This window comes from Macaca mulatta, chromosome X (assembly GCF_049350105.2).
Source record: "Macaca mulatta isolate MMU2019108-1 chromosome X, T2T-MMU8v2.0, whole genome shotgun sequence".
NCBI classification, from domain to species: domain Eukaryota; kingdom Metazoa; phylum Chordata; class Mammalia; order Primates; family Cercopithecidae; genus Macaca; species Macaca mulatta.
The window spans coordinates 9,467,101-9,492,419 of NC_133426.1; the positions used below are offsets into that span (position 1 = coordinate 9,467,101).

The 25,319-nt window shown below is 47.7% G+C and overlaps 1 protein-coding gene across 4 annotated transcripts in view; it reads left to right on the forward strand.

The window, feature by feature from the left end:
* Positions 1-25,319, forward strand: part of SHROOM2 (shroom family member 2) — a 164,037-nt gene that overhangs the window by 127,879 nt on the left and 10,839 nt on the right. For all 4 annotated transcript variants that reach the window (XM_015126922.3, XM_015126923.3, XM_028842393.2 and 1 more), the window contains 3 exons: positions 17,218-17,913; positions 22,242-22,793; positions 24,322-24,493. In XM_015126922.3, coding sequence (XP_014982408.3) covers positions 17,218-17,913; positions 22,242-22,793; positions 24,322-24,493 — 1,420 coding nt within the window. The remainder of the gene's footprint in view (positions 1-17,217; positions 17,914-22,241; positions 22,794-24,321; positions 24,494-25,319) is intronic.

Consider the following 25,319-nt stretch of genomic DNA (forward strand, 5'->3'; position numbering starts at 1 on the left):
AAGCCACTCACTGACAAGGTGCTCTTGGGTATAACTTGCATGAAATTTGTTATAAAATTATTCTGTTAAAAAAAATCTGGCCCGTTGGACCCTTAAATGTACTTGGAGGCCATTAAGGGTGGAAAAAAAAAAAAACAACCTAGAAATTCTAGAGAAATTTTCAACGTTTATAGACGTGTGTGTGTGTGTACACATATGTACATACCCATACACATATATGTACTACACACGTTTTCTATAGTAATTATGCATATAAAGTTACGTCGTGTACAACAAATATCTGAAGCCTATTGGATAAACAGTCCATTTCTGATTCTAATTCAGCTGAGTTAGATGATAGGCAGGCAATAATCTGAGATGGGAGGTTTCCACAATTTGGGGTCACATGCAATTGTGATAAAAGGAAGGTTGAGATTTTCTCTTAATTTATGAAGCTGATATGCTCTTCTAACTAGTTTTTATTATATCTTACCACAGGGCCACCCAAAATTCAAAATTACTCCTGATTTTGTAAGCTTCACATATGTTTTTGAGAATGAGGTTTTATACTAATCTGAGATCATAGCTTTCAAGGCTGTGATACATAGTTTTTATTAACATTTCCTATTTTAAAAATCAATTTTGCTAATTAAAACCTTTTTATTAAGAATATGTAGAAGTTCTGGGAAGCAGAGTGAAGATATTACAAATCACCCTCAATCCTATCACCCAGAGTCTCCACTGTGGAACATGGAAGTGTATCTGCTTTGAAGTCCTTGCAAATATATGTTTTTACACATGCAATTATATTACACATACTGTATGTAAGCTGCCTTTTTCTGTAACTTGTATGTGTATAGTGCATGACATTCTAAAATCTAACAACCCTGTAGCCATACTGTGGACATTTAGGGCTGCTGTTGGTGTTTGACAGTTGTAAATAATACTGCAGCAGATATCTGCAGTGAAATGCTTGTGCTCTTCTGTGTTGATTTCCTTGGGATACAATTCTAGACATGGAGTTGCTAGGCAGGCATTAGAAAATATCACCATGTTGCCCTCAAAAAGTGTGTGCTTACTATTTACACTCTAGGCACCGATCGTCCAGGGCAGTCCTACTTCTCCCAAAACTTTGTCAATATTAGACATATTTAAAATTCTGTGGTTTGATAGGCAAAAAAGTTATTTCATTTTTAACTTGCATTTCTTCAGGGACTAGCAAAGTCAGACTTTTCTGGTGTACTGAGTGGCCATTTGTGGTTTTTTTTTGTACATTACTCTTCAGGCCATGTTCATTTTCCTACTGAAGATGAGCCCTTTCTTTATTATTGTGGTTTAGGTTGCAGATACATCCCTGCCGTGTGCTGTGTGCCTTCCAGATGTTAGTGGGTGGTTAGAGTTCGACTTTTTGGACACACAAGTGTGTTGAATTTTAGTGTTGTCACCCTTGCACCTGGAGCCTCTGTGTGGCCAGTTCTGCCTTTTGGTGGCTACTGGCTTCTGGTAGTTGTGCATTGCCATTACTGGTCTCTTGTTACCATATGTGCTGCAGAAGGTGTAACCACCAGGAGCTCTGTCAGCATGAATTCCCTAGGAGGTGTAGACATCCATCTCGGAAGGCTGGTAGGAAAATTGTCTCTGTGGAAAAATTAAGAAATGGCCGGCTTTCCGACAACGCTAACTCATCATAGTTCACTTCTTTTGCTCTGGTTGACGGGAAACTCGTGGTCCTATTGGAAGCACAACCGTAGGACCTCTGTACGTTCTAGGGTCCGGTCTGCTCTTTGCATAAGGGTGCTTGCCCCTGCTTGTGCCTTTCTGCTTTTTGTTTACATTTGCTCTCACTGTGATGTTTTTATGTTCCTTTTGATACTCAAGTTGTGTGTTTGTTTTCCTGCGTGAGACACTTCTAAACATTTCATCATTTAAGGTATACATAGATCAAAGTAAATAGGGACCACATAAACATATGTAGAAACACGTTCGGAACACCAAAGAGCTTCTCAGTCACCAGTTAATATTGTGGTTCTTTTCTGTTGTTGTTGTTGTTGTTGTTTTTGAGATGGAGTCTCGCTCTGTCACCCAGGCTGGAGTGCAGTGGCGCAATCTCAGCTCACTGTAACCTCCACCTCCCAGGTTCAACCAGTTCTTCTGCCTCAGCCTCCCGAGTAGCTGGGATTACAGGCATGCGCCATCAAGCCCAGCTAATGTTTTTTTGTATTTTTAGTAGAGACAGGGTTTCACCATATTGGCCAGGCTGGTCTCGAACTCCTGACCTTGTGATCCGCCCGCCTCGGCCTCCCAAAGTGCTGGGATTATAGGCATGAGCCACCACGCCCAGCCAATATTGTTATTACAGTCATTGTTTTATAGAAAAACTTAGTGACCTCATATTGTTCTTACTGGGCAAGTGAGCCTACCAGAATCTGTTTCTGTAGTAATTGTGGAAATGTGACGTTACAGTGGAAGAGGAGAGTTGGGACATGGCTCTGGAGTGGAGCTGGGGCTGTCCACCTCTCACTTAGGATGGAATCCTCTCCTAGGCCCTTCAGCTCCAGCACACTGGAAGTCTAAGGGATTTTGTTTGTCTGTTTGTTTGCCCCTATGTTTTAATCACCGCTAGGATCAGAAGAACTGCAGTCTCTGTGGACAGGTCTTCAGGTGACATCAGTATGTTATCTCCCTGGTTAACAATTAGCATCCCCGAGGTCGGGTGCTGTGCTGCATGCAAAGTTGAAGCAGGCACAGACAGAACCTTCCTTGAAGGAGTTTGTCCTGTATTAATAGTGAAGATAATATATAAATTGTTCAACAAATGACCATAGACTGGGAGGCTTAAACAACAGACATTTATTGCTCACGGTTCTTCTGAGTGGCTGGTAGTCCAATGTCAAGGTGCTGGCCTGTGGATTCCTGGTTCATAGATGGCACTTTCTACCTGTGTCCTCACATGATGGAGAGCAGAGAGAGGAAGCAAGCTCTCTCGCCTATCTTTTCTTTTTTTGAGACAGGTTCTGTCACTCCAGGCTGGAGTGCAGTGGTGCAATCACAGCTCACTGCACCCTCAAACTCCCAAACTCCTAGGTCCAAGCAATCTTCCCACCTCAGCCTCCTGAGTAGCTGGGACTTTAAGCATGTACCACCATGCCTGGCTAATTTTGTTTGTTTTTGTAGAGATGGAGTCTCATTATGTTGGCCAGGAGGGTCTCAAGCTCCCGGCCTCAAGCAGTCCTCCCACTATGGCCTCCCAAAGTGCTGGGATTACAGGCATGAGCCACAATGCCATCCTTGAGTACTTCTTATGAGGGTACTAATCCATTCATGAGGGCTTCACCCTCCTGACTGCATCACCTTCCAAAGGCTCCACCTGTTAATCCCATCCCATTGGAGTTAGGATTTCAACTTACGGATTTGGGAGACAGGGCACAGGCATTCAGACCACAACATAAATGTGAATGGCTGAGGAGCATGGGAGTCAGAAGGCCCGAGCACATCAGGTTGCCTGCTTTGCTTTCTGCTCCTTTCCTCTCTCTTCCCTCCTCCCTTCCTTTGTTTCTTCATTCCTTCTTTCCTGTTGACTCAGTGAGCTTTTGCTGCAACCTGCTTTGTGCCAGGCATTGTGTTGGACCTGGAATACAGAGGTAGATTAGGCAGGAGTGAGCACAGTCATTTCAGCCAGGAGGAGAGATACTAAATGAAAATACCACAGAATGGTGAAGTACTGTCTAGGAATCAACAGGTAGGGATTCAGTACTGTGCAAGTTCAGAGAAGAAAGGCATATCTGTGTCAACGGGTCCAGGAAATGTTTCATGGAGGAGGTTGCTTTTTTTTTTTTTTTTGAGACGGAGTCTCACTCTGTTGCCAGTCTAGAGTGCGGTGGCGCGATATTGGCTCACTGTAGCCTCCGCCTCCCCGGTTCAAGTGATTCTCCTGTCTTAGCCTCCCGAGTAGCTGGAACTACAGGCGCCCGCCACCATGCCCAGCTAATTTTTCTATTGTTAGTAGAGACAGGGTTTCACTATGTTGGGCAGGATGGTCTTGATCTCCTGACCTCGTGATCTGCCCCCCCTCGGCCTCCCGAAGTGCTGGGATTACAGGCATGAGCCACCATGCCCGGCCCCGCATTTCACTGGATCTTCAGAACAGGAATGGCTTCCTTGGGGAGGGTCCCAAAGAGTGCGAATCAAAACAGAGATTTGGGAGCCACCAGGCATGCATAGGTAGGGCAGGGCATCTCAACTCACTGCAGCTCATCAGACAGTACATCTTAACTCTCTATAACTCATCAGACAGACATCTCAGATCACTACAGCTCATCAGACAGACATCTCAAATCACTACAGCCCATCAGACAGACATCTCAACTCACTACAGCTCATCAGACAGACAACTCACTACAGCTCATCAGACAGACATCTCAACTCACTACAGCTCATCAGACAGACAAATCACTACAACTCGTCAGACAACTCACTACAACTCATCAAACAGACATCTCAAATCACTACAGCTCATCAGACAGACAAATCACTACAACTCGTCAGACAACTCACTACAACTCATCAAACAGACATCTCAACTCACTACAGCTCATCAGACAGACATCTCAGATCACTACAGCTCATCGGACAGACATCTCAACTCACTACAACTCATCAGACAGACATCTCAGATCACTACAGCTCATCAGACAGACATCTCAGATCACTACAGCTCATCAGACAGACATCTCAGATCACTACAGCTCGTCGGACAGACATCTCAGATCACTACAGCTCATCAGACAGATATCTCAGATCACTACAGCTCGTCGGACAGACATCTCAAATCACTACAGCTCATCAGACAGTATATCTCAACTCACCACAATTCATCAGACAGACATCTTAGCTCACTACAACTCATCAGACAGTACCTCTCAAGTCATTGGGTTTTATGGTCTGTGACTGATACCCCGATAGAGTTGTGGAGGTGAAAAGAGTACAGGTGAAAGTGTTCGGTAATATGAACACCTCCTAGATCCATCCTAGATGTCTAGAAATTCACACACACAATTCACACACACATTTGTGGCTCAGAAGAGCATGTGGGTGTAGGGAACAAGGTGTAAGGTGAACCCAGATTCATACATTGCTTGTTACCTCTGCCCAGACCTTAGTAGCTTTAAGCTTTTGTCAATAATAGATCATACCTTATAAATATTACACAACCCAGATGCTTCTAAAACTATTATTGAGGTAAATGAAAATGTCTGCCACAGTAAGATAGTATTTATCACAGAGATTCAGATATGATTTTTTTTCTCTTTTAATCTAAAGAAATATAGTAATGAAAAAAAAAGTCAGCTAATGTGCTATAAGCAATTGTTGGGAATCTTGGCATGAAATTCAGGGTACCGATTATATCCATATCCAATTTTTAGAAGTGGATACTCTGATGTGTTTATGAGTTTTATTTCTGGTCTGCTTCCTACTCCTCAAAATTCCCTGTGTATACATTGAAAACAAAAAGCCAGCCACAGATCACTTGATCATTACAGCATAAAGAGTAGAATAATTGTGTTAGTTACCTTGCTGCATAACAAATCATCCACCAATTTGGTGGCTTCAGCACCACTAAACATTTATTATCTCATACACTTTCTAAGGGTTAGGGAGGAGGTTAACTGGGTTATTGTGGCTCAGCATCTCCTGAGATTGCAGTCAACACGTGGGCCGGGACAGCCGTCTTCCAAAGGCTTGCTTGGAGCTAGAGGATCCGCTTCCAAGAGGGCACCCATATGTCTGTTGGCAGGAGGCCTCAGTTCCTCCCCACATGGATCTCCCTATAGGGCTGCTTGAGTGTCCTCACAACATGGTAGTTGGCTTCCCCACTGTGAGTTATCCTCAGGAGAGAGGAAGGAGGAAGTTGCAATGCCTGTGTGGTCTGGTCTCAGAAGTCACACACTTCTGCCGTACATTTTTAAACCAATTTATTGAGGTATGATTGACATACAAAAGGCTGTACATATTTAATGTATACAACTTGATGAATTTGGAGATAAGTATCTATATGCCTGTGAAATCATCACCACAATCAGTGCCTTAAATGGATCCATCACCTCTAAAAGTTTTCTCCCACCCTGTCAACCCTCTTTTTTGTTGTTGTCATTGATAAGATCTACCCTCTTATCAAATTTGTAAATGTACAATACATAATTATTAACTACAGATGCTATGCTGTGCTGTGCAGTAGGTCTCTGGGACTGATTCATCTCGTGTAATTGAAACTTTGTGCCCTCTCACCAATATCTCCCTGTTTCCCCTTCCCCCATCCCCTGACAACCACCATTCATTCTATTTGAATGTTTAAAATTCTTCACGTATGTGGGACCATGTGGTACTTGTCTTTCTGTGCCTGGCTTGTCCCACTTAGCATAATGTCCTGTAGCTCATCCATGTTGTCACAAATGGCAAGATTTCCCTCCTTTTTAAGTCTTTTCCATTCCTCTATATGCACACATCACATTTTCTTTATTCACTCATCTGTCAATGTCTGCTTAGGTGGCTTCCATGCCTTGGCATTCACAGTATACGTAGTTCACACAAGTGAACTATTCAGAATAGTTCATGTTGTAGTGAACATGTGAGTTCTGCCATATTTTGCTTGTTCAAAAGGAGTCAGAGTCCGGCCTACTTCTAACAAGCTCCACTTGTTTGAAGGAAGGGGTTTCAAAGGAATTGTTGGGACTTCTTTGTTTGTTTTTTAGAAATGAGGTCTCTCTCTGTTGTCCAGGCTGGCATGCAGTGACACAGTCATGACTCAGTGCATTGTTGAACTCCTGGATTCAAGTGATCCTCCCGCCTCAGCTTTCCGAGTAGCTGGGACTATAGGTGCATGCCACCATACTTGGTTAATTTTTTAAAAAACTTTTCTTTCGGTACCAAATCTTGCTATGTTGCCCAGGCTGGTCTCGAACTCCTGGCCTCAACTGATCCTCCTGCCTAGGCATCCCAAGTTGCTGGGACTCTAGGCATGAGCCACTGTGCCTGGCTGGTTTTGATAACTTTATACACCTCATAGTCAAAACAGTAAGTTCCAGAAAGCTCCTTTGTATTCTTCCCAATGAAACCCTGCCCCACAACCATCCCTCCCTGATGTGTGACCCTAGTGAGTGTTGCCTTTTCTTGAGCTTCATGTAAACTGGACCCTGCTTGTGCATTCTTTGGCAGCTGACCCTTCATTCAGGGTCATGCCCCTGGGACCCATTCTCATTGCTGTGTCTCGGTAGTTTTTCTAAATTACTGGCTAGTGTTCCCTTCTGTGAATACAGCACCACTGGTTGATCCACTCACCAGTAGGTGGGCAGTGTTTGGCCAGCATGAATGAGGGCTTGTGTGGTTTCTCTTGGATGAGAGTTGTTTCTCTGAGAGTGGCGGACTGGCTGGGTCGCAGGGCAGGTGTGTGAGAGTCTCCTTCCTCACACAGTTTCACTAGGACTCAGAGGCCATGATCTTTTCTCTCCTGTGAAGGGCTTGAGACTTTCCGGAGTTGAGTTCATGTAGGTGTCCTCAGCTGTTAATGAGGGACGTGTGTGTGTTCCAATAACACTTCGTTTACAAAACCAGGAGGCAGTAGAGAGTTGGGCCTTCATTTCTAGTTTGCAAACTCCAGGTCTAGAAGGTAAGACAAATACTAATTTTTAAAACCCACATGTCTTTAATTGCTCATTTTGAAAGCACTGTGAAGATAACACTAAGGGAGAGGGGATGGGGAGACTTTTTACATGTGTGTGGGGAGTCTGATGAATTTGTAAAACCTATGATTTTATAACTTTTCTGGCCTCTTTTTAGTTGCTACTGGAAGCAGTGGTACATATGTGAACCAGAGTGGACCTCCACAAGCTGTCTTTTGAAGTTGTTACAGTTAGCAGAGATGAACTGGCCCAGGGTTCAAGAAGCCTTTCTGGCTGGAGGAACGTGGATCAGTCCCTCCAGGCCTGGAAGAGGGTGGGGGTGGGGGGGTGCACTCAATCTTACCATTTTCACAGATGAGAGTAATTTCATTTGAGAGGGGTATGCCAAGCCAGCGACGAAAACTTCAGGAATAGCTTTGAATATCTAAAGGAAGTGGGTAGGAAAGTGGGAGGTTGGGAGTTCTGGAGGGAGAGTTCCTGTAAAGCAGAGATTCCCAGGGCTGGCTCAACATCCACATTGCTTGGAGGGCTTTCCTGAAACACAGGTTTGCAGGCATGCCAGCCCTTGCTGTTTCCCACCTCTGCCCAGGCCTGGCCCTCTCATCAAGGCAGGAGAGCCCAGCTCCCAGGGCTGACTTTCTGGAACCAAGAATGAGGCTCTCCAGGCACAGAGACAATAGAAGCCTGGAACAGATCCTCAAAATGTGTGTGCTGAAGACATACTCAGGGTCCGATACTTGAGGGGCCATCCCACGTTATAATCTCCAAATCTAGGCAGGTTCTGTTATTGGGCATTAACCCCTCGAGAAATCAGTGCCTGTAACTATGATTTGGATCATCTGTGCTTTGGATTTCTCTTTTAATCTCTGTCTCCTCCCCTTCCTAACCACAAGTGATTTATCAGCCTCTAATTCAACTTTGTTACTCTTTGCCATCCAAGTCCCTGCAAGCACAAATAAAACCCAAAGGAAGCAGCAGACCTTTTTATCCATCTGTGAAGACACTAAAGAAACACTAATTCATCTGACTTTCTAGAGTAATTGCTTTCCCCACACGGCACTAGAATCCTGGCATACAGGGAGCAGCTTCAGCAGAGATGTGGCAGTAGAGAAATGACTGACTTAAGGATGGTTCAGGGCTGTTGTCCTCCCTGAAGGTGGTTCCACAGGACACAAAAGTTGTAGCAGAGCCTGTGAGAACAACTGTGTCCTTTGTCATCACTAGCTCTATCTGTTCATTGGGCAAATGTTGTTTTTATGACTGCAAGCTGGGCTTGCAAAGGACAACCAAACAGCCTCTAGCTTGCTGGTGCTCACAGTCTGGGAAGTCCTACGGTAAATTAGTATTTCTTTTTTGTGTTTTAGAGACAGAAATCTCACTCTGTTACCCAGGCTGGGGTGCAGTGGCATGATCATAGCTCACTGCAGCCTCCAACTCCTGGGCTCAAGCAATCCTCCTGCTTCAGCCTCCTGAGTAGCTGGGACTAAAGGTGCACACTACCATGCCTGGATGGTTTTTCAATTTTTTGTAGAGACAGGGTCTTGCTATGTTGCCCAGGCTGGTCTCAAACTCCTTGCCTCAGGCAATCCTCCTGCCTTGGCCTCCCTAAGTGTTGGGATTGCAGGCACGAGGCACCACACCCAGGCTTTTTTCATCTGTTTTTAGAGACAGGGTCTCCGTCTGTCACCCTGGCTGGAGTGCAGTGGTGTGATCATGGTTCACTGCAACCTTGAACTCCCAGGGTCAAGCGATTCTCTCACCTCAGCCTCCTGAGTAGTTGGGACTGCAGGCATGCATCACCATACCTGGCTTTTGTTTGTTTGTTTGTAGAGACTGGGTCTTGCTATGTTGTTCAGAGTGGTCTTGAATTCCTCCCACCTTGGCCTCCCAAAGCACTGGGATTATAGGTGTGAGCCACTGCGCTCAGCCTGGTAAACTGGTATGGCTAAGGAAAGAGTTTTTGGTGCCATTGTTCCCAGGTATTCACACTGTTTAAAATGTTTCTAATACATCTCTGCATTGATTGGTTGGTCGCTTGGTTGGTTTCTTGCCTCTGTTGGGCTCCATCACCTTCCCCACTGTCTCCTTTTTCTACCTCATCTGGCCTTTATGGGGTGCTGTGTTGACAAAAGAGCTTTCCACCTGCGCCTCCCCAAGGGTGAGTGTCTGTAAGAGCTGCCCAGGGCCTGGGAAGGACAGTGGAGACACCAGGAACTCGTTCAGGAAACTTGTGCTCAGAATGGCACGGGTGTGCCGGCTCTCAGCTGCCTGACCCGCATTCTGAGGCCTGGTGGCGCCGTTGTTCTTCAGTGTGCGAACACCTGCTTGGCAGCGTCTGATACACCTCACCAGGCTGAAGGGCAGACCAGCTACCTGTGATTCCTGATAAAAATTCTATGCTTTACAGAATCCCTTCTATTTATGCCCACAACCAATGGAGGAGTGCTTTCTAAATGATAACCTCAAACTGTCAGTGTTGAGCTTGAGTTGGTGTCTGAGTTACTGAGCGTTCCACGTTCCATGCTCGTGGAAACCTGGCTCTGTTTGGAAGCAGCAATGCTGGGCCCTACCCCAGTTGTCCCATGAGATAATTGTGCTCTGTGCACACAGCTCCGGTCCCAGATCCTGGCTTTGTAGCATACATTTTCAAGGAGGACTCTTGGGCCACCACAGATACTGCCCTATCCATTGCTATTCTTGACGATATGCTTGTGTGTAATATGTTTGTATATGGCATAAGTTAGCCTTTTGCAGAATATGTAAATGAAAGGAGGAAACACCTCAATGTCATTATCCACGGGAAGTGTGTTCACTCTGTCTCTTCATTGTAAAAATGAGGCAGTGCCATTGCCCAGAGCTCTCTTGGCACCTTTTATACCCCTCACCGGCTGGCTTGGTGGCTGCAGGGGTGCCCTTCCCATCTCATTGGTTGGGTGTGTTGCATGGTGTTATGCTTTGGGAAGAAGGTTGTATGGTGCTGGTGTCACGGAGGCCTGTGTCAAGGTCTGCCCCATCACAGACTGATGCTTTGGTCTTAGGTGCTCAGCAGGTGCCTCGCTCGTAGGAAGCCTACGCAACTCCCTCTCCCACACCAGGGCCTTTATCTGCTGCTAGCTCACCGCCATCCTATGCGATGTGGCCTGTGATCACCTGGAACAGGAGAGGCAGCTTCCTGGGGTGTAGTTGCCTGCCCGACGTCACATAGCTGGCACGTGATGGATCCCGATCGGATGTGTATGCCCAGGGAAACCTCAAGTCACAGGCAGCTACCACAGCTCGAGCATCCCTAATCAGAAGGTCTGAAATCCTAAATGCTCCAAAGTTCAAAAGTTTTTGAGCACCAACATGATGCCACAAATGAAAAATTCCACAGCTGATCTCGTGGGACGGGTTGCAGTAAGAAAGCAGGTAGAGACCAGGCAAGCTGCTACTGTTTGCCGTTGCTGGCGCCTGACAGCTGAAGCGGGTGTTCCGGTGCCATTGCTGTGCTGCTTACTTACCCTGGACACATTCCTCTCTCACTATATTGATGGCATGTCGTGCTTTTCACTGTTGAGTGCTTATATATCAGTAAGTGTAGGAAAATTACGGCTTGTTGGCAGCATATAAATTCAGAGTCCGGAATGACGGAGATGCCAGACAACCACAGATTGTGCACATGGGTGGCCGAGAGACTGACACTTTTGCTTTATGATGGTTCGGTGGATACAAACTTTGTTTCATGCACAAAATTATTAAGCATATTGTATAAAGTTACCTTCACGCTATATGTATATATAAAGTGTATAGGAAACAAAATGAATTTCAGGTTTAGACTTGAGTCCCACCCCCGAGATGTCTCATTATGTATGTGTAAGTATTCCAAAATCCAAAAACGTTGGAAATCCAAAACACTTCCGGTCCCAAGCATTTCGGAAGAGAGATGTTTAACCTGTACTTTAGAAAGCACTCAGACACTGGAGTTCATCGAGGGCAGCATTTCAGCAGCACCTGTGTTGTGTGTCTGCAAATCAGAATGCATCCCTATCCCATCATTGACACCAAAAGTAGTTATGATGCCTGTGGCAATGACTCATACCTATACTCCCAGCGCTTTGGGAGGCCAAGGCAAAAGGATCACTTGAGCCCAGGAGTTTGAGGCCAGCGTAGGCAACATGGTGAACCCCATCTCTACAAAATAATTTAAAAACTAGCCAGGCCATAGTGGCATACACCTGTGGTCCCAGCTACTCAGGAGACTAAGGCAGGAGGGTCACTTGAGCCTGGGAGGTCAAGGCTACAGTGACCCATGATCACGCCACTGCACTCCAGCCTGGGCAATAGAGCAAGACCCTATCTCTGTCTCAAAAAAAAAAAAAAAGAAAAAAAAATAGGTGAGGAGGACCCTGCGGTGTGTGTTCCTTAAGTCATCTGCAAGATTCGGAAATTTTCCCGTCCTCCTTGCTAAAGATAATTGTTAATCCTATTCAGAAAACAGTGGTGAATTATTGATTACAGAGCCGTTCAAAACTGTTTAGTTGTGTTGGGAACACTCATACACAAGGTCCTTTTATGGAGAACTTAACCATGGTGTCTTGAAAAAAATGCGGCTTCTCCCCTTTTACAATTCTGCACAAAAAGCGAAAGTGATTGAAAGCAACAAGTGCATTTACATTGTGTTCAAGTGAAGGCATAACAATGCATGTAATAAATATTTGCCTACCAGGCCCTGAAGGAAATAGCCCAGCTCCCTGCCCTCTGTAGAGATGCTTTCAGCCCAGGGAGGAGCGTGGAGGCAGGTGAGCAATGGGATGATTTGAGAGAGTCCCCTTGCTGGGGCGTGACCTAGGAGGTGGGGTGATGTCAGGGCAGGACTGGGAGAACTGAGGGCTATGTGAGAAGGAACCAGCCATCCTGAGGGCTGTGTGGAGGCAGGAGCAGCGCACAAGGAGACTCAGAAAAATGGGCCCAGTGTCCTCAGGGAGCTTATCACGGACAGATGGAGCGTGGAGATAAAACTGCCACCTCTCATAGGTGGAAACCTTGCATTCAGACACGGGGCTGGCTGTCTCAGTGGAAGCAAAAATGGAGTAATGCCAACAGCATCTCTAGAGTGTTTGTTTTTTTCCTAACAGTGGTTTCAGTCCTGTCATAGCACGTTGGGTGACTGAGTACATTGATGGTGGCCCTTCCTGCAGGTTTGTGCCCTTCAGATTAGTTCTGTTTGGCTTTGAGGTGCTGTTTTAGAGCCTCGTGCTCCAGCTCCTTCAGTGGCGGCCAACCCAGGGAGAATGGCAGGGCCACGGGCTCCATGTTGCAGATCTCTGAAGCCTCTGCTGCTTGGAGCCTGCTGGCCCTCTCCCCTCTGGGAACTGTGCAAGCAGCTGTCTCCTTGGGAACGTGGCATTAGCATGTTTTGCATGAGAATGAACACCAACCAAGGCTGAATATCAATTGGATCCTAGAGTGCAGCTGCCTTTGAAATGTTCCTTTGTGTGGCCCAACTTCCTGCTGCAGTGGATTCCTGGAGCTTGTGTGAAGACACCAAGTCCTTAAGTCATCTTAGTGCCTTGCTTGCTCTATCGCTGGATCTTGCTGTCACCATTTATTTTATCCTTAGAAGTATGGCAAAGAGAAATACATACATATATACAGAGACAAATGTATATACATACATATATACACATACACAACAGAGACACACGTACCTACACGTGCATACAACATATACAACCTGGCACACACCCACAACATACATCTCCGCACAGACACAACACAGGCACACGTACCCACACATACATACAACACAACACAGACACACACAACATACATGGACACAGAGACATGCATCTACACACATATACAACCCAGATGTACACATACAACATACATCTACACACAGACATGTACATTCAGACACAACCCAGACTCATACATCTACACGTGCAAACAACCAGACATACACATACAACATACATCTACACAGAGATATACATCTACACACATACACAGCCCAGGCACACACACAGTGTACGTACAGACAGACATTTATACACATACAACATGCATCTACACACATACAACATAGACACAGACAACATCCACACATAGATCTGTGTACATACCCACCAGATGCATACAACATATAGACATGCATAAACACATAGACATGCATCTGTGCACAAGCACAACATAGACCAGTCACACAACCTACAGAGCTGCCGCTTGGAACCAATTAGAAACAAAAGTTGGAATATGACCCCAGCAGAGGCCCAAATCCCCATTTTTGGTCCTTTTCTTCGTTTGTGTTGGTGACCCTGATTTCCCAGATTCTTATCATCTATGACAATAAAAACCAATTAGTGATTTTATAGTTTGACTTTACAAGGTGGGGGTGGGGGGTGAACTTGGTCCAGACATTGCTGTGCTACTGCAGGTCTGAATGAAGTGCAGTGTTGGGATGGAGCGCCCTGTGCCTCTCTTCTGGCATGGGAAGTGACAGTGCAGCACACGCCACTCCCCTGAGAACAGAGCACCCAGCTCCTGTAGTTTGGCCCTCTAGGAAGATGGGAAGGAGCCTGTGGGCAGTTTCTGATTAGGAGAGAAGCCAGGAGCCAGCCTGCCATCCAGTTTCTCAGTGGGTCTCTTGCTCCATGTCATTGTTCACTTCTCACAGGGGCTTTGCTCCCTGCAGGTGAGTTCTCTTTCGTTTATGGGTGGATCTCGGAGCACTTCTGCAGAAGGCACTGTGCAAGTAGAGTTCCTTTTTAATCAATGGGTGACCAAAGGCACTTGGATTACTTGGATTTTAGCAATAAATTGTAGTACATTTAATTATCTGTTTCTGGCTGGGCGTGGTGGCTCACACCTGTAATCCCAGCACTTTGGGAGGCTGAGGCAGGTGGATCACGAGGTCGGGAGATTGAGACCATTCTGGCTAACACAGTGAAACCTGTACTAAAAATACAAAACAATTAGCTGGGCATGCTGGCGGGCACCTGTAGTCCCAGCTACTCGGGAGGCTGAGGCAGGAGAATGATGTGAACCCGGGAGGCAGAGCTTGCAGTGAGCCAAGATCACACCACTGCACTCCAGCCTGGGTGACACAGCGAGACTCCGTCTCAAAAAAAAAAAAAAAAAAAAAAAGATATCTGTTTGATCTGTTTCTATGATGTGGTGATGTGATAGGGTTTGGCTGTGTCCCCACCCAAATCTCATCTTGAATTGTATCTCTGAGAATTCCCACGTGTTGTGGGAGGGACCCAGGGGAAGTAATTGAATCATGGTGGTTGGTCGGGCTGGTCTTTCCCCTGCTATTCTCATGATAGCGAATAAGTCTCACAAGACCTGATGGGTTTTTCAGGGGTTTCCGCTTTTGCTTCCTCCGTTTTCTCTCGCCACTGCCATGTAAGAAGTGCCTTTCACCTCCCGCCTTGATTCTGAGGCCTCCCCAGCCATGTGGAACTCTAAGTCCAATTAAACCTCACTTTGTTCCCAGTTTCGGGTATATCTTTATCAGCAGCGTGAAAACGAACGAATACATGGCACTTTTAAAGAACAGGTACCGGTACTTTCAAGTGGGTCTATGGGTGCTATATTTCAGGAGTTTTTAAAGGGAAAAAAAGTTCAAGTGTACCTCAACTCTTTGGAATGAAATGAATTATTGAATGCTGAAATATTGAGGCTGGGCACAGTGACTCACACCTGTAATCCCAGTACTTAGGAGGCCCGGAGGCCAAGGCAGATGGATCCGTGAGTCCAAGAGTTTGAGACCAGTCTGGGCAACATGGTGAAACCCCATCTCTACAAAAATACAAAACTTAGCTGGGTGTTGCGGTGGGAGGATCACCTGCCAAGGAGGTGGAGGCTGCAGCGAGCCCAGATTGTGCATTCCAGCCTGGACAACAGAGTAAGACCCTGTCTCACACACACACACACACACACACACACACACACACACAAAAAAAAAAAAAAAAAAGGAAGGAAGGGAAATGGAATATTGAATACTAAACCATTGAATATTGAAATGCAATGTGGGGGAGACATCTGACCTGTGAGAGCACTTCTCAGAATGCAGGTCAATTTGGCAGTATTTTAATGCCATTCTGTGTTTTGTAACCAGACAGATGTATTGTTCTGTAACCCATGCATAGCTGTGTTCAAATTTTGTTTTGTTTTGTTTTGAGATGGAGTCTTGCTTTGTCACCCAGGCTGGAGTGCGGTGGTATGATCTCAGCTCACTGCAATCTCCACCTCCCAGGTTCAAGTAATTCTCATGCCTCAGCCTCCCAAGTAGCTGGGATTACAGGTACACGCCACCATGCCTGGCTAATTTTGTATTTTTAGTAGAGGCAGGGCTTCACCATGTTGGCCAGGCTGGTCTCGAACTCCTGACCTCAAGTGATCCGCCCGCCTCGGCCTCCCAAAGTGCTGGGATTACAGATGTGAGCCACTGCGCCCAGCCGTTCAAGTTATTTTGATAACACTTCAAGCTAGGAGTTTCTGTTAGTGTCTGCCTGGTGCACATGAGAAATCCGACTTCCTTGAGTGGGGTTGCTGTTGTCTGAAGCTCTGAGGTTGAGCTATTTGGTTACAGCTTGTTTTCTAAGCCTGTGCTGTGTCTTCGGCCTCCTCTAAGCTGAGAGCAGACCTGCCCTCCCAACACTTTGGGACCAGACCTCCCAATACTTTGGGAGGCTGAGGCAGGTGGATCGCTTGAGGACAGGAGCTCAAGACCAGCCTGGCCAACATGGCGAAACCCCATCTCTACTAAAAATACAAAAATTAGCCGGGCATGGTGGTGCATGCCTGTGGTTCCAGCTACTCGGGAGACAGGCAAGAGGATCACTTGAACCCAGGAGTTTGAGACTACCCCGGGCAACACAGACCCCATCTCTACAAAAATTTTAAAAGTTAACCAAGCGTGGTGATGGGCACCTATAGTCTTAGCTACTTGTAAAGCTGAAGTGGTAGGATTGCTTGAGTCCAGGAGTTCAAGGCTGCAGCATGCTATGATCACGCCACTGTACTCCAGCCTGGGCAACAGAGCGAGACCCCAACTCTTATTTGTTGGTCTTAATTTTCATAATGCAGTACTGATTTTCAAGGTTTTATTAAATAAGTGGTTTGCAGCTCATCTTAGAAAGGTTTACCCCTTTGTATATGGCAATTTTCCATGAGCCACATAAAAATACTGTGACTTGAAGTAAATATTTCTGAATCTAGCCCTATGTGAGCATTTCCACAAACATTCATGTTGTTTCTGAAATTTTTGTTCATTTGTTCCTGCAAAAACAAATGCAATTTGTGTGTGCATGTGTGTCTGTGTGTGATGTGTGCACCTGTGTCTTGAATGCTTCATGTTCCCTTGTGGGACATGCTAGTCGACAGCCTCCTGTTGTCCGAGGTGTGTCACGACTCCCCACCTTGCCTGAGGAGTGCGGTGGCGACAGGTGTGGGAAAGTGCATGTGGATTTAACTGCTGAAAGTGGCTTCAGGGGATTGTGAAGATCCAGGTCCAGTCCTTTGTGGCGGGAAGGTGTTATTGGAATTGTTGATTAATTTGTACTTGTTCTTCCTCTAGACAAGCAGATGTCCAGTGTTGGGAAGGCAGCCCAGGATCACAGCAGCACCCACCGAGTCAGAACGCACCGAACCCACCCACATTCTCTGAACCATCTCACTCCCAGGGAGCCCCAGAGCTGCCCCAGGAGGGCCGGGGCCGAGCAGGAACCCTACCTCGAGATTATAGATACTCGGAGGAGAGCATCCCAGCAGACTTGGGACCCCGAGCCCACAGCCCTGGCTCACCGCTGCATGCTCGAGGACAAGACTCGTGGCCAGTGAGCTCAGCCCTGCTCGCCAAGAGGCCAGCCCCACAGAGGCCACCGCCACCCAAGCGCGAGCCCAGGAGATACAGGGCCACAGACAGCGCACCTGCCGACGCACCGCTGGCCGTCCTTGGCAGGCCCTTCCCAACACCGTCCCCTGCATCCCTGGATGTGTGTGTGGCCCGTCTGTCCCTCTCCCACAGCCCCTCTGTGTTCAGCAGTGCCCAGCCCCAGGACATCCCGAAGGCCGCTGCCTGTGAGCGTGGAAGCCAGCATGTGAGTGGGGACACATCCCTTCCTCTGCCAGAAGCACCGCTCCCTCCCAAGCAGCAGCACCTGCGCCTGCAGACGGCCACCATGGAGACCTCGCGCTCCCCCTCGCCCCAGTTCGCTCCCCAGAAGCTGACGGACAAACCTCCCCTGCTCATCCAGGATGAGGATTCAACCAGGTACTGTCCTGCCACAGTGTTCCCTCCCCACGAGGCTCCTTCCGTGAGACACAGGTTCTCAGTGGGTCTTTCTGGGGAGACACCTGGGCACCTTGCTTTAGCTCAAGGCGTTGGACTCAAAGTCAGTCCTGGGGAATAACTGCGTGGACAGAAAGTGCAGCTTCAGTGGTGGTTGGATTTTTATCTCACTGAGGGGCTGCTCTTTCCTACAGGGAACAGGGGTAGATGTGAATAGGTGGTTCATCTTCCCCTTTTTCCAAGCCAGATGCATTTATAGCTGCATTACCCACAGGCATCTGCAGGGTAGAGGTCTGTTTTGTTGTTGCTGTTGTTGTTGTTGTTGTTGTTGTTTTAATGCAGTCAATATTTGTGATTGGAATTGATTTGAACGTAAGCATGCCACCGTTAGGTGAAATTGGTAACATTGTAAGGTTCTGAAAGGAAAGTATCTTACTCCTTTCACGCTGCTCTAGTAAAGATCTCATAGCCTGCACGGCTGGTTAACAGTGTTTTTCATGGTGTCTAGTATTTTCTTACTCCTTTTTTTCCAGATTTTTTTTAAATGTTAGAAAGCTAAGCTGGTATACACCTTTTGTTAAAGCAGAAGAATACTCATTCATGTTTCATGGTGCTATCAGGATTTCAGGCATGGAATTATTGCGTCCATTGAGATGTTGGTAAATGTCAGGCAGGGACTTGACCTTTCAAGAGCGCTAGGCCCAGCATGGTAGCTCACACCTGTAATCCCAGCACCTCGAGGGGTCAAGGCAGGTGGACTGCTTGAGCTCAAGGAGTTCGAGGCTAGCCCAGGCAACATGGCAAAACCCTGTCTCTACTAAAACTACAAAAAATTAGCCAGGCATGGTGGTGCATGCCTATAGTCCCAGCTTCCCAGGGAGGAGGCTGAAGTGGGAGGATCACCTGGGCCTGGAGGTCAAGGCTGCAGTAAGCCAGGAGGGCACCACTGCACTCCAGCCTGGGTGACAGAGTGAGACCTTGTGCAAAAAAGAGCACTGGCTGTTTAGCTTTTTTCACACACAAACACCACCTCCTTGAGTGCCTTGAAGGACTGAGAAATGAAAGAAGGGGAGAATTTCTGTCTCATCCTCTAGAGCAGTGGCTTTCAACCTAGGAGGTAGAGGGCGATTTTAGCCCCTAGGGGACATTGGGCAATGTCTGGAGATAGTTTTTGTTGTCCTAAGTGGGATGGGAGTGGGGGGTGCTCTCTGCATCCAGTGCTGGAGCCCAGGGAGGCCGCTCAGGGTCTGCAGTGCATGGACAGCCCCCACAGAGCATTGTCTGACTGCAGATGCCAGCTGCTGTTAGGCTGGGAACCCTGCTGTAGAGCTGCACGCCCAGTACAGGACCCACCGTCACCTGTGCTGTGTAAATGTGGAGCAAAGAAAACCAAGTCGATGAATGCGGGTCCTCGGTCACACCAGGTGTGGAGGGTGGCTGCCGTCCTGGACAGGACAGATAACAGGTATTCCCATCACCGCAGAAAACTCTGTGGGACCTCACTGCTCTAGAGTCTCAAGTCATTTTTTTTCTTAGCTTCTAAGTAACTCAGCAGAGAAAGGATATGACTGATACTGATCCTGTATCTCCAGCGGAGGCGTTGTAACCACAGCTTTCTCTGTGGGCCAAAACTGGGCTTTGCATCATTTAAAATGTATCTAAAGATCACTCAGATATCCTTTCAATTGGTAACATTGTAAGGTTCTGAAAGGAAAGTGTCTTACGCCTTTCAGGCTGCTCTAGTAAAGATCTCATAGACTGCACGGCTCATTAACAGGAAAAATTTGTGAGTTGATGAGGGCTGGTTGCTGGAAGGTCCGATCCACTGTGTTCTGTCCTTATTTTGAAGTCAAGGCTTGTGAAACTGTTCTCATGTGGAAGTCAAGAGCGTTTTTAAGAAGAGAGACCATTTCTATTAAAAAATGATCAGGAATAGATGCTTTGTTGGAAAGTGTATGTGAACCTGTGGGAGACAGGAGATTTGGTTTTTTCTTTCCCAGTATTTTATTTTATATTATTATTATTATTACTATTATTATTATTATTATTATTATTCCCTGTCGCCCAGGCTGGAGTTCAGTGGTGCGATCTTGACTCCTGGGTTCAAGTGATTCTCCTGCCTCAGCCTCCCGAGTAGCTGGGATTACAGGCGCACGCCACCAAGGCAGGCTAATTTTTGTATTTTTGGTAGAGACGGGGTTTCACCATGTTGGCCAGGCTGGTCTCAAACTCCTGACCTCAGGTGATCTGCCTGCCTCGGCCTCCCAAAGTGCTGGGATTACAGGGGCGAGCCACTGTGCCCAGCCTCTTTCCCAATACTTTAAAACCTGTGAAGGGAGATTTGTTTGTGTTGTTTAATTTTTTCTATTGTGCACATCAAATTTCTGCACAAAAGGGGGAGGATACCAACACAGGCTGATGTGAAAGTCAGTAATAGGCAAGCAGAGCTTCTATGGGGGGATGAAGGGAGTGCAGAGGTTCTGCGTTTGCTGCTGCTTGGATAAGGTGGCCGGGTTTTCCTCCTCCTTTTATTATTATTTCTTAACAGAGAGGTGGGGGGTGGTCTCACTGTGTTACCCAGGCTGGTCTCAAACTCCTGGGCTCAAGCAGTCCTCCCACCTCAGCCTCCCACAGTGCTGGGATTCCAGGTATGAGCCACTGTGCCTAGCCAGGGTTTTCCTTTATAAGTCTGACCTATCTAAACGGTATTTTCCACAGTTAGACTTTGTAAATTTTCTTCATGAGGAAGCAGTTGTGAGGTGTCTGTCAGTCCCTAGATAAAACACATCAGATGTTAATGGACCCTACTGGAGAGAGGGAGGAAAATACACAGTTAGTTCATCTCAGCCTGAGCACCACTCCCTTGATAGGGAACGAGCCCTCCTGCATTCCCAGTCACCAGTGAAAGAGGGAAAAACAGCATGAAATTTAGAGATCGTGCCTGCCCTCGTGCTGTGGAAAATTTGATTCATTTGCGTAACGTCGTAGGGGCAGTTTTGGGTTGACTTCATTAGAAACACATCCTAATTTGGGGTTGTGGAGTTTGGCCTGTTTCTTTTTGCTTCCCTCCTGACCACTAGCATATGGGGCTGCTTCTCCAGTGCTTTGAAAAGCTCTTGGCTGAGTTGGCCCTGGTCAGCGTGGTCCAGCACGGTGCTGCTGAGAGCAGCAGGTGCAGGTCTGCCCCAGACAAGGGACTGTAGCATTGCCGGGCCTGTTCCTCCCGTGCTCTCTCCCCCAGTCTCCCAGGGGTGCTTTAGGTGCCTCTCTAGTCCCTTTCATCCAGAAACTTTTTTTTTTTTTTTTTGAGATAGAGTCTTGCTCTGTTGCCCAGGCTAGAGTGCAGTGGTGCGATCTCAGCTCACTGCAACTTCTGCCTCCCAGGTTCAAGTGATTCTTGTGCTTCAGCCTCCTGAATAGGTGGGATTACAGGTACGCACCACCACACCCAGCTAATTTTTGTATTTTTAGTAGAGACAGGGTTTCGCCATGTTAGCCAGGCCGGTCTCGAACTCCTGACCACAAGTGATCTGCCCGCCATGGCCTCCCAAAGTGCTGGGATTACAGGCATGACCCACCACACCTGGCTGAAACTTTTTTTAAAAAAAGCACATCTGTGCCCTTTGGGAGTAATACAGAACCGATGACTCCCTGCTTACTGTGAGATCATATCTCACTGGTGTGCAAATCTGTGCAACACTAGCTTGAAGCACAGGGGGACGGGGGTACAAGAATAGTGTGGAGTGGGCTGCCCTGCACATGGCACAGGAACTTCTCCTGAGTGGGATGGTGGGGGGCTCTGGCCTGACTCCAAGCACAGCCACTCCAGAGAGGAGCTCTCCCCAGGCCCTGAGAAGTACGCAGGAACCCGCGGAACTGCAGCAACCTAAGGACAGATGGGAATCCTGGAAAATGCCCATCCACTGCAGGCTTCACCTACGAAAGAACGTTTAACCAAACAGGGCTTGTTAAAGTTTGCATTATCATCGGCGGAATGACAAATGGTATTAAACAGTCCTCACAGCCCCCCACAAACCCCTGGAGGACACCTCGGGATGCCTCAGGGGTGACATTGGCAGTTTGAGCATGGAAAGGATGCTGGGGTTGGAAGGCAGAGGCAGGAGTCAGAGGGAGCTTCTTGAGGCCTCTGTCTCATCCAGGATGTGCGATCATGGAGGCTCCTTCAAGTCGGATGGCTGGCTAGTGCCTTCGAGTCAGGTTCCCATCCGAAGGGGAGGGCAGGGGATGCGTCAATCGGGGTCTGTGGCTGGAGCATGCTTTGCGATTTCAGCAGACTGTTTTTCTTCCAGAATTGAGCGGGTGATGGACAACAACACCACGGTGAAGATGGTGCCCATCAAGATCGTGCACTCGGAGAGCCAGCCAGAGAAGGAGAGCCGCCAGAGCCTGGCGCGCCCTGCTGAGCCACCCGCCCTGCCCCGCGGGCTAGAGAAAGACCAGATCAAGACGCTGAGCACGTCGGAGCAGTTCTACTCCCGCTTCTGCCTGTACACGCGTCAGGGTGCTGAGCCCGAGGCCCCACATAGGGCCCAGCCAGCTGAGCCCCAGCCCCTGGGCACCCAGGCGCCCCCCGAGAAGGACCGCTGCGCCTCCCCTCCGGGGCTCAGCTACATGAAGGCCAAAGAGAAGACTGTGGAAGACCTGAAGTCGGAGGAGCTGGCCAGGGAGATTGTGGGGAAGGATAAGTCCCTGGCCGACATCCTGGATCCCAGTGTGAAGATCAAAACCACCATGGACTTGATGGAAGGTATCTTCCCCAAAGACGAGCACCTCCTGGAAGAAGCCCAGCAGCGGAGGAAGCTGCTCCCCAAAATCCCCTCTCCTAGAAGCACAGAGGAGAGGTGAGTAGACGTGGCCTCCCAGCTTCGGCGTGACTCTGCCTGGCATCTCTTAAACTTGTAAAGGGAAAGGGGGCATGCCTCTCTGTTTTCATGTGTGCTTTTGGGGAAGACAGATTTTCGTAAGGGCTCCTCAATACTTAGCACTTTTTGACTTTTTTGTGAGCCTCCTGAAAGAGGAATGGAGGGTTCACGGCCCCATCCCAGGGAATGATGACTTTGGCCCTGACATGAAAATCCACACTACAGGCCACCACGCCTTGGCCTGAGGCCAGCAAGATTTCTGATGATGGCCACAAGTCTCCTTTCTCGTAAGACAGCTGTTCTCAATGGGGCCGTTGTCTACCCTGGGGGACAGTTGGCAATATCACTGTGGGGAGGGGTGCTCCGAGCATCTGGTGGGTGGAGCCTGGGGACGCTGCTCAACATCTACAGTACACAAGAGGGCCCCCACCACAGAGAGTCATCCAGCCCCCACATGTTCCTAGTGCCAACATGAGAATGAAGGCTTAGATTGAATATATATGTGGTTCTTTATGAAATGGATTTTTAAAACTTTATTTGAAATTTTTTTACATCTGCATTAAAAAAAAAGTATTATAATTTGGCCATGCATAGTGGTGCACACCTGTAATCCCAGCACTTTGGGAGACCAAGGTAGGCGGATCATTTGAGCCCATGAATTCAATACCAGCCTGGGCAACATGGCAAAACCCTGTCTCTACAAAAAGTACAAAAATTAGCCAGGCATGGTGGTAGATACCTGTAGTCCCAGCTACTCGAGAGGCTGAGGTGGGAGGATCACTTGAGCCCAGCAGTTGGAGGCTACAGTGAGCTATGATGGTGCCACTGCACTCCAGTGTGGGCGACAGAGCAAGACCCCATCTCTTGAAATAGAAAGGAAAAAAAAATTATGACAATTTACACCTGCCTGAACGAATGTATTTTAATTGGTTTTGTAAGTAGCACTTTCAGCATATCTCCTTCAGCCGCTTGACCACAAAGGCATGCGTGGTGGCATCTTCCCTGCTGCTGACATACATTCTGCCAGCACAGCATCATTCATGGGTGGGAAGGTGGAGTGGGTGTGACACACAGCCAAGGAGGAGCAGCTGGACCAAGTGAACCCAGGCAGGAGGGCGCCAACAGGGCTGCTGGGAGGAAGGGAGAAGGGTTGGTGTTTGTAGATAGCATCACACGTGCCCTTGTCCTCATCAACCCAGGCTCCTGGTAGAGGTGATCTGTGCTCTCACCTCTATGGCAGAGATTTTTAGACATTCCTGCTTATTTGAGTTTTTGCCGTTTTTAAAAACTACATTTCCTACACTTACGAGTATCCATTTGGCAGGGTTGATGGTTTTTAGTTTTAACCTTGTTACCTACTTATTTTTCCCCGTTTGGCTGTCTCATCTCCCTGGCTGGTGTCCTTTTGTGAGCACCAGCGTTGATTTGTCACAACCCAGGGAGTGGGGCGGAGGGGCTGTTTGCATGCACAGTCCCAGCTCATTGACGTTCCCACGCCTTTACCCAGGAAAGAGGAGCCCAGCGTGCCTGCGGCCGTATCCCTGGCCACCAATTCTACCTACTACAGCACGTCGGCCCCCAAGGCGGAGCTGCTGATCAAAATGAAGGACATGCAGGAGCAGCAGGAGCGTGAAGAAGATTCGGGGAGCGACTTGGACTATGACCTGTCGGTAAAGAAGGTAGGAGAGCCCATTTCAAATGACAGTGTGCGCGTGTCCAGGCAGGGGCAGGCATCCGGACCACACCATCCTACCCCAGCGCAGACCCTGTACCACGTGTCCCAGGGCGTTTGTGTTCAGCTTTCACTCAGGACAGTGGAATTTGAGGTGATATTAATGAAGCCCTCTGTGGTTAGTTCTGTGTTCTAATCTTGACCCATTCCACTAACATCTCTTTGCTGTTTCAGTAGGATCCAGTGTCAAATTAGTTTAGTCACCATTCTTTTTCATTTTATCTTATTTATTTTTGAGACAGGGTCTTGCTCTGTCGTGCAGGCTGGAGTGCAATGGTGTGATCATGGCGCACCGCAGCCTTGACCTCCTGGCCTCAAGCGATCCCCCTGCCTCAGATAAAGGAAAATTATTTTCAAATTAGAAAGTGGTAACTTTTTTTTTGGACAGAGTCTCCCTCTGTGGCCCAGGCTGGAGCGCAGTGGCACAATCTCGGCTCACCGCAACCTCTGCCTCCCAGGTTCAAGCAATTCTCCTACCTCAGCCCGTCGAGTAGCTGGGATTACAGGCACCTGCCACCAAGCCTTGCTAATTTTTGTATTTTTAGTAGAGACAGGGTTTCACCATGTTGGCCAGGCTGGTCTCAAACCTCAAGTGATCCACCCACCTCAGCCTCCCAAAGTGCTGGGATTACAGGCGTGAGCCTCTGCTTCCGGTCTAGAAGGTGATAACTTTTTGGTTCAAGGTATTAAAAAGGAAATGAAAATTAAGGGTTTGGGTCTTGGGGCTTTTACGGGCCCTCCGTCTGGCACAGGGTACCATTCGCTTCATTCTG